General features: G+C 44.4%; 1 protein-coding gene across 1 annotated transcript; it reads right to left on the bottom strand.

Annotated features, from left to right (window-relative positions):
- Positions 1–676: 676 nt before the first annotated feature.
- Positions 677–11,957, bottom strand: CA3H2orf92 (chromosome A3 C2orf92 homolog). The gene is made up of 4 exons (XM_032592747.1): positions 11,894–11,957; positions 4,843–4,950; positions 3,332–3,482; positions 677–1,369 (listed from the first exon to the last, which is right to left on the bottom strand). The coding sequence occupies exons 1-4, from the start codon at positions 11,913–11,915 to the stop codon at positions 1,237–1,239; spliced, it is 414 nt and encodes a 137-aa protein (XP_032448638.1). The 5' UTR covers positions 11,916–11,957; the 3' UTR covers positions 677–1,236.
- Positions 11,958–12,252: the final 295 nt, after the last annotated feature.

Genomic DNA, 12,252 nt, shown 5'->3' on the forward strand with positions numbered 1-12,252 from the left:
GTCCTTGCTGAATTAACCACCTACAGCACTGTAAAGGAGGTAAATTCCAACCCCCCATGGCAAATTTGAGGAAACTGAGGCTCAGAGAAGGTCAAGGCAGGACCAGTACTGGAGTCCAGCTGGGCCCAGCTTCCCAGGGGACCATGTGTGGAAAATATCTGGAGCTGTGAAGCCCCTCCCTCCCTCCCTCCGTGCTCAGTGGTGACACTGTTGGGGGCTTGGGAGGATGTTGCCCTGCCAGCACAAGACAGGCCCAGGGCTCTCAGAGCCCCAGGACTCCTTGCCCACACAGGACCGGCAGCCACCTTTGGGAATCTGAGCTACATGTGCCCTCAGACAGCCCCATCAGCTGCCCCCCACCAAACCTGACATGAGCAGGCATCTCTCACAGTCTGTGTTTAGAAGGGTCCCTTCCTATAGTCCCTTCCTATAGTCAAGTCCAAGTTCTCAGAGCTTGGAAGAGTTTGGTTCAAAGAAAGAATAGCATGCTTTTGGTTTGGGGCGTTTTTTTTTTTTTTAAGGGTTTTTTGTTTTTGTTTTTGTTTTTGTTTTTTGAGGGAGAGAGAGAGAGCAAGAGCAGGGGAGAAGCAGAGAGAGAGGAAGAGAGAGAGGCTCCATGCTGTCAGCACAGAGATTGATGTGGGTCTCAAACCCACGAACCATGAGATCATCCCCTCTCTCCTGACCTCACCTGCCAGCGTAGGTTGCCTGAGCTACACTGGCAGCCTCACTCCTGCAACACCAGGCGCCGCCCCCGCAACCCCTCTCCCCCCCTGGACCCTGTTAGCAATCAGAGTGTAGAGGCCTCAATCCACTACCGAAGAGCTTCAGTCAGCTGCCTGCCCTGTCCTCAGAAACCGGAGAGGACCGGGCCTGCTTCCAATATCTTTGCTTGCCTCGTGTATTTTAATATTGTCTACGTATTTGGTGTTCAATTAATATCTGTTCAACGAATGGCTGAATCAGAGAATCAATGCTTTAATAAATAAATACATCCATAGCTTGAAAGGGTTTGTCTTTGGGCAAATGTGCACTAGCCATTAGTGCCATACCACACTGTGAGTATCCTGTGGTGAACATTTGTTTCTTGGTCCATTCAAAATTGAGATGAGAAGGTAAACATTTTGCAGAGCACATCTCATGGCCAGAAATCCAAACGCCTCTCCACGGTGTTTGGATTGAGAACTGCCTGGCATTGCAGCGTTAAGTCCTGGTTTGGTGGCCCCACCACCTGGCTTAGACGCAGGACTTGGACTTCAACTGTTTCTGTTTTCCCTTTTGTTTTCTGGAGTTCTTTTCTTGATACTTTTGCCACCAAGTCTTCCCATTCAGTATAAAAATATTATATGTCATGTTTGCTGGAGGATATCTAAAACAAAATGCAGAAAACCTTATTGCACGATTACATGAGTAGGAATTCCTACTGTCTACTCATTGGGTGGTGGTAGAGGCTGATGTTTCTGCAGGGTGGGGATTCTACTTCTCTTTCAGAAAGGCTTGAGGTGCCTGGGGGCTCAGTCGATTAAGTGTCTGACTACTGATTTCAGCTCAGGTCATGATCTCAGGGTTCATGAGATCAAGCTCTGCATTGGGCTCTGTGCTGACAGTGCAGAGCCTGCTTGGGACTCTCTCTCTCCCTCTCTGTCTGCCCCTCCCCTGCTTGTGGTCTCTCTCTCTCTCTCTCTCTCTCTCTGCCTCTCTCTCTCTCTCCTTATCCCTCTCTCTCTCGAAATAAACTTAAAAAAAAAAAAAAGGAAATCTTCTCATGTGTGAAATTCATTTTGTCTCTGGACACCCAGAAAGCCTCTGGGAAATTCCTTTCCCTTCACTTTCTGATAACTAACACAGGCTCTTGACAGCTTTAATTCACCTTTATGGGATGGAGCCACAGTCTTGACCACTTCTTCCTATACTTCCAAGAGGCACAGAAGGGAAATGACAAATCCAATGGACAAATCCAAGCCCCAGTCAGAATTGTGAGATGGGTCAACCTCATTTCCAGAAGCTCTTTAAATCTTCCATCTCTAACTTCTGCCACATTCCAGGCCCCCCTTTCACTTCAGGGGACCCACTCCTGTCTCAGAGGAGAAATCTGGATGTGAGGTGATAGTGGCTAGCCTAAATGGTTTGCCAGTCCCAAGAATGTTGGCTTTTAAAAGAACCCCTTTAGGGGTGCCTGAGTGGTTCAGTTGGTTAAGCCTCCAGCTCTTGATTTCAGCTCAGGTCCTGATCTCATGGTTCGTGAGTTCAAACCCCCCATCAGGTTCTGTGCTGATAGCACAGAGCCTGCTTGGAATTCTCTCCCCCTCTCTCTCTGCCCCTACCCAACTCATGTTCTCTCTCTCTCTCTCTCTCCCTCCCTCCCTTCCTCCCTCCCTCCCTCAAAACAAATAAACTTAAAAGAACCCCTTTAAGGAAAGCAATGTCACTCTTGTGGGTAAGTTTAAGTACCACAGACTCAGAGTTAGGGGGAAGGCGTGGGCAGAGGGATGGAAACTTCACCCTCCATGGCATGCCACAGCCCCCTTTCTCTGTGGTCAAGCTGCACACACAACACAGTGTTAGGCAGGACCTGAGAGGTCTTGGGAAGCTGTTTTCCCTGTGATGAAGAAGTGTGTCTCAAGGGATGCAGATGAACACACAAAATTTCAACATGCAGTTACTGAAAATGCATAATCTTATAAGCCATTTACTGTCTCATGCCTACTCAGGGTTACGGCCACTGTGCTGGAATCCTCTCATCCAAGGGATAATAGACATTTTTAACAAGTGGTACAGACAGCCACTGACTAGTCAAAGTGGCCACCATCAGAATGGAGCCCTGGAGGGCCACTGCTGGGCCAGACATTAACCCTTCATTTGCAGGATCATGGGGAAGACTGGAAAGTCTGTGGGAGGTTCTGGGAAGGTGCTGTTTACCAACCAATAGAGGGATCTTTCAATATTCTAACAACCAGTGTAACAGCCAAGTATCATCCCTGTGCTCATCTCCTTCATGGCTTCATCCCTCTCTGCCTTCATATGCCTATTTTCCAGTCTTTCAGCCAGTCTTTGTACCATTTCCTCAGTAGGTGTGGCCTAACCTACAGGAGTCTTTAGAGGTAAGCATGGTCCAAGCCAGGAATTGCAATACTTAGCTGTGCATCAGAACCACCAAGGCAGTGTTAAAAACTGACAGCCTGGGTCGTCTGTATTCTATGAATACACAACCAGGCTTAGGAGTCCCTGCCTTCCTCCTAACTCCAGGATCAGCAGGAAGATCTGGGGCAACCTCATACAAATACCCATGAGTTCTTCATGGGTAGGAAGGTGGGACTGAAGAGCCACTCACAATGGCTTTTTCCTACTGATGTATGCAGTCAACACCAGTAACAACAACACTGTGACCACGAGGATTCCCGCCACCGAGGCAGCAGCAATGATGATGTTCCTCTGGAGGAAGTCCAGAAGCTGCACACATGGTACATCCTTATTTTGTGTATCTAAATGAAAAGACAAATGGCAGAGTAAACAGAAAGAGACAACCCCATACAGAACTGCAGGGACAACTTGTTAGTTCTGCTTTTAGCAGAAATGAAAACCTTAGCAACTTAAGCTGCTGGCTCCAGAAGTCCTCTTGGGGAAGAAGCTGGCTTTGTTTAGGAAAATACACTCATAAGCTTCTTGCCAGTGACATGAGATGCTGTTTGGTGGTGGAGGTGAGATGCCGAGGCTATGAGCTGGCAAGCAGCAAAGCAACCAAAAAGAAGGAATGACTAAGCACAGATTTCAGGAGGTGAGAATAATAGAGGAGAGGTCAGATGGAAGGGATGGAAAGTTCTACTGTGATGGCCATTAAGAACAATGGAATCAAATATTCAGTTTGAAGTTGCCCCCCATTGCCCTACCCTCCCACCTTCAGGAAGTTCTCCCATATATATAATCCACCTCATGTGAGTAGGTTTGGGGGAATTTCATGCACAAGGTAAACATGATGCCAGAGATGATCTTGACCTCTTATGGCATCTAGGGACTTGCAGAAATCTTGAAGGTAGATTCAGAATGCCACTGAGTGTGGGCTTGGAAGCACAAGGCAATCTTAGCTGAGATCATAGCTGACATCAGGGACTCCTAAAGCTCCTCCACTCCATTTGTAATGTGACCAAAAATGGAATCAGGGAAATGGGGTACTGAGGCTCCATGACAGGACTGGGATGGTTTAGTGTGGAGAACTGCTGAGGGGGGCCCAGCAATGCAGGCAGGGAGATGCTGGTCAAGGGCCATCTTGGGTTATGGGGAGAAAATTGGAAATGTCCAACTTCCCACTTCCGTGTATGCTACAGCAAGAGGCAGTACCACCAAGGAACTCTAAGGGCTCTGCTGGAATAAGTCAGCATTTAATTTCTTTGAGTTAGAAAGTGACAACCAGGTATACTTTTGATAACAGGAAGCTACATGGAGGGAGTGTGGGCTTGGTACCTGCAATTGTCATGACAGGCAAGTTTCTACCTGTACTGAATGGGCCCAGGTTATCCAAGGCTGAATATTAGGGACTAGGTTAATATTTGGTTTTCATCCCTCCTGCTTGTTAGAAAGCCTCTGTGTGCAGTAATGGCAGAGGCTCAGAAGATGATGCCCATGTTACAAATGAGCAACATAAAAGTAGCATCTTCCTGCAAGGGTGGTAAAATTCCCAGAGTTAGTTTAATTCATATTTTTTCATGGCAGATTGTATGCTTTTGTGGGAAAATTAAAAGTATGCTGACATCTACTCTGTTAAAATACCATGAAAGGCAAACAGATGCATTCTGAAGTTATCCGTATTTAAGTATCTTATTTAGCTTACACTATGTAGATTATTACCTGTCCTCACTGCTTCTTGAAGTGTTTCATTATCTTCAGTACTAAATTGCTCATTTATATCCCTGCTGAATAGAAAGGATTTTCTATTCCTCTTCTCTGAAATGTGACCTACAGAAGGACAAAAAACAAAATGTGTTCATCTAAAAATAGCCAATGGCCTGTAATTAGTTCTATTTTTTTAAGATATTGTTTTGGGAGCGCCTGGGTGGCTCAGTTGGTTAAGTGGCTGACTTTGGCTCAGGTCATGATCTCACAGTTCGTGGGTTTGAGCCCCGCATCAGGCTCTGTGCTGACAACTCAGAGCCTGGAGCTTGCTTCAGATTCTGTGTCTCTCTCTGACCCTCCCCTGCTTGTGCTCTGTCTCTCCCTGTCTCTCAAAAATAAATAAACGTTAAAATTTTTTTTAATTAAAAAAAAGATTTTAATTTTTTATTTTTCTATGTTTTTAAAGTAGGTTTCACACTCAGCATGGAATGGAGCCCAGCATGGGGCTTGAACTCATGACCCTGAGATCAAGACCTGAGTTGAGATCAAGAGTCAGACACTTAACCAACTGAGACATTCAGGTGCCCCTAAGATTTGATTTGATTTGATTTGATTTGATTTATTTGAGAGAGAGAGAGAGAGAGAGAGAGAATGTGAGCAGGGAAGAGGAGCAGAAAGAGAGAGACAATCTTAAGCAGGCTTCATGCTCAGCATGGAGCTCAATGTGGGGCTCAATACCACGACCCTGGGATCATGACGTGAGCCAAAATCAAGAGTTGGACACTCAACTGACTGAGCCACCCAGGCACCCTCCTAAGATTTTATTTTTAAGTAATCTTTATGCTCAACATGGGGCTCAAACTCACAACCCTGATATTAAGACCTTCGTGCTCTACTGACTGAGCCAGCCAGGTTCCCCTGATTAGTTCTATTTTTATGATAAAAACAACTTCCGCTAGAGGCTCAGTCAGTTGAGAGTCTGATTCTTGATTGTGGCTCAGGTCATGATCCCAGGGTTGTGGGATCGAGTTCCACATCAGTCTCTACACTGGGTGTGGAGCCTGCTTGGGATTCTCTCTCTCCCTCTGCCCCTGTCCCAGGCTTGTTCTCTCTCTCTCTCTCAAAAATAAATAAAACTAAATAAATAAAATAACTTCCTCTGGAATCAAAGTGAGGAGTTAGGAAGAATTTTGGAGAAAAGTCCAAACGTATATCAGTGTTTTGTTATTATTTTTTAAATCTGACAAATTCCTGGGTGACCCACCCGTAGACTGAGGCCATGGTTCTCACACATGAGTGTGCATCCAAATCACCGGGAGACCTTAAAAGATCAATCATTCGGTCCCACCCTTGAGTTTCTGAATCAGTAAGTCTGAGGAGTCCTGAGAATGTGAATTTCTCACAGACACCCCCCTCCCCGCCCCCGCCCTGCCCAAAGTAACACTGATGCTGCTGGTCAGGGACCACCTTAGAGAACCTCGAGAGAATCTTTCAGTCAGTTGCTGACCCCTCTGACTCAAGTTTCCCACTAGCATAAGATAGAAATAATAAGACCTACCTCACAGACAGCATAATGTTCATGGAAACAGTTTATAAACCACCAAATATTATAAAAATGTTTCTTAAATTGCAAGGGCAAGACAGAAAAATGAACAACACTGAAATATGCATTTATTGGGAGAGGGGCTGGAGAAAAGTTTAGTAGAAACAGGCAGCATTGAAAATCAGAAATATTAGCATGCTAACTCTACCGTTGGCTATCTTTGACTCATTTGCATATGAGACCTTGTCAAAGGGCCTGAGTGAGTTTAGCCTGGAGAGGACTAGGAAACTGGGAGAGCTGTCTTTGCCCAACACAAGAATGGCCCTGGAAAGGGGTTAGGAGATGTTCTGAGAGGTTCCAGGAGCAAGGCAGAACCAATGGGTAGGAGCTCCAGAGACACATGGAGACTAACAGTTTAGCACTTAGAAAGTAGGGCTATTAAAAAGGGAATGAGGAAGAGTGAGAAGTAACAAACCCTGTTGTCCCCAGAAGTCTTCAAGGCTGGGGCCTCCCAGGCCCAGATGCCTTTGACCTGAGAGGCATTTTTGACTTGAGATTGGTGAATCTGCCTTAGCCTAGTTCTCAAAGAGGTGGGAATGAGGCAAAGTGGTTAACACTGGCAGGGTGTGTGATAACAGCCTATTGAGGTCTTAATTATTTCTGGGGAAAGAGAGAAATTTGTTCCTTATTCAATCTGGCTTAGAAAAGATAAAAAGTTCCCAACTTAACATGAGTCATAATTACTTGACTTTGGAAATGTTAGGCTGTCAAATCAGAGTCAAGAGATAAACAACCACAGATATACAGAAAACTCTGGACAATATAGAGTTAGTGATTGAATGGATTGAATTCGCCTTTTGCTCTTTCATAAAGGTGTAAAAAAGATAGACTTATCACTTAAACACAAATTTTTACTTTCCTTGTCTCTGTTCCACAAAAACCAAAACCATAATTAAGAACCACTGTCTACACTTATCATCAATATGGGTTGTGATTTTGATCATTTGTTGGATTTTTTTTTTCTGCAGGACAAAATAAGCACAATCACCATGTTTTGCCAAATACAGTCAGTTTCCAAACTTCATTTCAACTGTAGAAAGCCATTAACTATGAGAGAAACAGCAGCCCATTATGGGAGAAAGCAAATCCCCACATCCATGATGCAGACTCAATCCCAGTGCCAATCAGTCACATCCTGGGCCTGGTAAAGTTGTGTTCGATGAGCCCAGAACCAAGAAATTTTGGCTTTGTGTTCAGGGAAAAGTTGAAGTCTTAAATTATAATTCTCTCTCTCTCTCTCGCTCTCGCTCTCGCTCTCTCTCTCTCTCCCCCTCTCTCTCCTAGCATTGAAATGAAACTTTGATTGGTTCTATTAATAGCATCTTAGTGTTGCACTGCTAACCAAGAACTAGGTTCCTTTCAGCAGAGCTAACATCCATGGTAGCTTGAACTTGCTGCACACCTGTGCACACTTTTTACAAGACTTTACTTCTCAAAAAAATCATTTATTCACCCCTCTTCCTACCCAACCCTTTTTACCATTAATTTTTAGGGGGAATGGTCCCTTTTGCTAAGGAAAATTTGTGTGGTCTGGATTTCTTAGTCCAGCAGAATAGCATCAGAGCAGCTCCTGGCCTCTGAAGAGGGGCCTCGTCAGCCTCCTTTTCTGGTGTGATGGGACCTTCACTATGTCTGAAGGGGTTTCTTGGGTCTCTTCTCAATCCACTCTCTCTACTCAAAAACCTTAGTAAGCAGATCTGCCTCTCTTTTGTCGTCCCAAAGCTCCATGCAAATACAACCTGAAGCACTTTTTAAGTACTTTCCATTTTAGTATATTTATAGCTAATAATTACTGATGACACTGACTTCCTATTAGTGGTGAGCACTTGGAGAACACAAATGCCTTTTTCAACTCTCTACTCCTGGCATAGCACCTCTCACTGGGTAGGAGATCAATAACTAGGTCTTGAGTGAGAGAAGGAATCTTGAAGACTCTTGACTACAACTTCATGAGAGACTCTGAGCCAGAACCCACCCAGCTAAGCCTGATCTGTCATCCAAGATAGCAGTCATTTGACGACTGACTGGCACCAAAGGGTCTGCTTCCAAGATGGCTCACTCACAGCTGAGTGAGAAGGCCTCACCTCCTCACTGGCTGTGGGCAGGAGGGCTCAGTTTCTCACCACAAGGGCCTCTCCTTAAGTGAGTGGACACTGCTGGAATGTCCCCACAACATGGCAACTGACTTTCCCCAGAGTGAGCAATTCAAGAGATAGCCGGGCAGAAACCACAATGTCTTTTATGACCTAATCTATGAAGTAGCACACCATCATTTCTGTCACGTTCTACTCATTAGAAGCAAGTCATTAAGTCCAGCCTGCCCACACACAAGGGGTGGGGGATTAAGCCCCACCTTTCAAAGGGAAGGCTATCAAAGAATTTGAGGACCTATTTTAAAACCACAGTAAGAAATGAAATTCCAAAGAAGACAGCTGAACAAAGGAAACATTTGCTTATGTCCACATAAACATAAGGACTTTTTAATCAGCTGCCTCCGGTTTTGTGGATGGAGAGAAGTGACATCCTTACAAAGGCATCTACACTCTGCAGGAAGCCTGGACTCAGGTTTATGACCCACACAATTAAGCAGAGACCCCTGAATGATTGAACCATATGAAATTGGTTGAGGTTGAACCATACGAAATTGGAGATATTTGACCATTTTTAAAAATATTTTTTAAAGTTTATTTTATTTTGAGAGAGAGAGAGAGAGAGGCAGAGAGAGAGGGAGAGAGAGAATCCCAAGCAGGCTCCATGCTATCAGTGCAGAGCCCAATGTGGGGTTCAAACTCAAACTCACAAACTGTGAGATCATGACCTGAGTCAAAACTAAGAGTCGTACGCTCAACCAACTGAGCCACCCAGGTATCCCAATATTTAAATATTTTTGATCTACAAAGAAACAGTACATTCAAATTATTCAACCTGACATTGTAGTCCCAAGGGAAGTTTTCTAATCTACATGTTTCTTCTAATTGTGAGGCTCCTAGGAACCCAACATCATGGATTATCTAGATGAGTGTAATGATCAATTTATAATGTGATCCTCTGTGTATATATACATTAAAAAAAAAAAAGGAGGGGCACGTGGGTGGCTCAGTCAGTTGGGCATCCAACTCTTGGTTTCTGCCCAGGTCAAGATCTCATGGTTTCTAGGTTCAGGTCCTGGATCAGGCTCAGTGCTGACAGTGCAGAGCCTGCTTGGGATTCTCCCTCTCTCCCTCTCTCTCTGCGACCCACCCCCAGTGTGTGCTCTCTGTCTCTCCAAATAAATAAATAAACTTAAAAAAATAAAAGGAAAGGCCTCCAAACTTAGTGTAGACTGGCCATTATATACCTTGGGGGTCTGGGAAGATACAGGAAAATAAATCCATTTTGTACTTAGAAGGTGGCCAAGCACTGAGTCAAGTTCCTATTACGGAGAAAAATCACATACTGAAAGAGCCAAAAGTAACTTGAAGAAATGGAAAGACATTCCCATTTCCAACACAGAATGACCTACCATCAGTTTTCCCAATGTGAATATTATATTATAAATTTAATACAATGCTAATAAAAATATCAACAGCCCCTAATGAAGTTACACAAGTTGATACTAAAATTCATGTGCAAAAACAAACATGCAAAAGTCACCAGGAAAACACCGAAAAAACAAAAACTACAAAATAGGGACTAGTCCCATAAGGCATTAAAACATACTATTCCAGCCTCTGTAATGAAAACAGTACAGTACTGTTGTATAGAAGCCAGTAGGCCAGTGGTTAGGATAGAAAGTCCAGGCATAGACCCAGGACATACGGGAATTTAGTATAAGATAAACAGGGTGTCTCAGATCACTGGAGCAAAAGTGGACTTTTTAAATTTTTTTTTTCAACGTTTATTTATTTTTGGGACAGAGAGAGACAGAGCATGAACGGGGGAGGGGCAGAGAGAGAGGGAGACACAGAATCGGAAACAGGCTCCAGGCTCTGAGCCATCAGCCCAGAGCCCGACGTGGGGCTCGAACTCACAGACCGTGAGATCGTGACCTGGCTGAAGTCGGACGCTTAACCGACTGCGCCACCCAGGCGCCCCAGAAGTGGACTTTTTAATAAATGATGTCATCATTTTTAGTGAAAAAATGACATGATGTGGACTGTATTGATGAAATCATTGTAGCCCATGTGTGGTTCTCAGTATAAAGTCAGCCTTTCACTTCTCCCAGTGTAGACCCAGGTACCAAAGAGATGCTCGACTGTATTTAATTTATGATTTCACAAAATTAAGATTCAGGAATATTATAAGTATTCATTTTAAAGAGAATTCTGTGGGGGTGCCTGGGTGGCTCAATAGGTTAAGCATCTGACTCTTGATTTCAGCTCAGGTCATGTCTTACAGTTCGTGAGTTCGAGCCCCACATCAGGCTCCACTGGAGCCTGGCTGGGATTCTCTCTCTCCCTCTCTCTCTCTCTCTGCCCCTCCCTGCAACCCCCCCCCCCAGTCTCTCAAAATAAATAAACTTTAAAAAAATAAATAAAGAGAATTCTGTGGTAAATTAATCTCCAAAACCCATCTAGGTCATTGGTTCCAAATGCTGCCTGTAGGCAAGTCACTGGTACAATATGCAAAAATGTGCAGAACCCTGGACTCCACTTTTAGAAACTCCTGGTGGATTCCAGAAATAACGGTTTATAATCTCTTCCCAGGTCTCAACCTCCTCTCCATGGTTGATTCATGGTCAGTGTTTCTCAACACTGTTCATATTCCTATGCCCAGGAAAGACCACATATTTACCAGCTTGGACAGTGACATAGCCTATTTTTCCTCTTAAATCTTTAAATCTGTCTAGAGAAAAAATGCTTCATTAGATGATAGTTCTTCCTGTCTTGGGAGCTGGTCTGCTCCCACCATAACCAGGTCTGTGAGATGAGCCTTTGCTCATCAGCTGAAGGGGAGCATTTTCCCACACTCCCCATGGCGGGGATGAAGAGAACTCCTCTGGGGTATCACTTCAGGAATGTGCTCAGTCCCTCACCAGTCCCCACATCCAGGGGGAACAAGGGACTTCACTGTTAAGTTTGGGAGGAGGAATCAGGTTCCTACGGTCAGTTCCTTCCTCTCTCTCACTCTCTCTCACTTTCTCTCTCTGTCTCTCTCTGTCTCTCTCTCTCTCTCTCTGGCATCTGTCTGCCTGCAGACAACAAACATTCTGATCTTCTCCTCAATGCTGTGAATGTTACAGAAGCAAACTCTCTCATGGTGGGCTATGGGGGAACCATGGGCATCCTAACCCTCACCAGTGATTAGGCACTCATCCTAATTCGAAGTGAAGCACCCATATTATCCAGCCAAGTTTTCCTGAGAAGACAGTCTGAGCTCCATCTGTAGGATCCTTAGCTCAGTCTCACATTTGGTTCTAAACTCAGGCAAAGGAAGAAGAGGTATTACTTATAACCCAACTCCAATGATATCCATTTGCATTACCATTAGTGGACACTCTATCCATGCTGCCAAGGAGAAATCTTGGTTCAGTAGAATACCCAGCAACACTGGCTCCTTTGATTAAATCCATGGGGGAAAAAGTTGAAGAGAAAAATTTATATAAGCACACATTATGAGCATTTTGGGTCCATATTTTAAGTGTTGAAATGCTAATATAGGATCCAACCACACTGAGAATGTGTATTTGAAAGTTTATATATCAGTGCAGACAGGCATCAGCTAGTTGCTGACTGCAGAGGCTGGAGCCCAGGCAGATGTTATGGGAAACAAACCTTGGGAATTAGAATTCACATCTGTATGCAAAATTCCAACACAGTGCTCATTTCTCTGCTGCCCAGGGC

This window comes from Lynx canadensis, chromosome A3 (genome assembly GCF_007474595.2).
Source record: "Lynx canadensis isolate LIC74 chromosome A3, mLynCan4.pri.v2, whole genome shotgun sequence".
NCBI classification, from domain to species: domain Eukaryota; kingdom Metazoa; phylum Chordata; class Mammalia; order Carnivora; family Felidae; genus Lynx; species Lynx canadensis.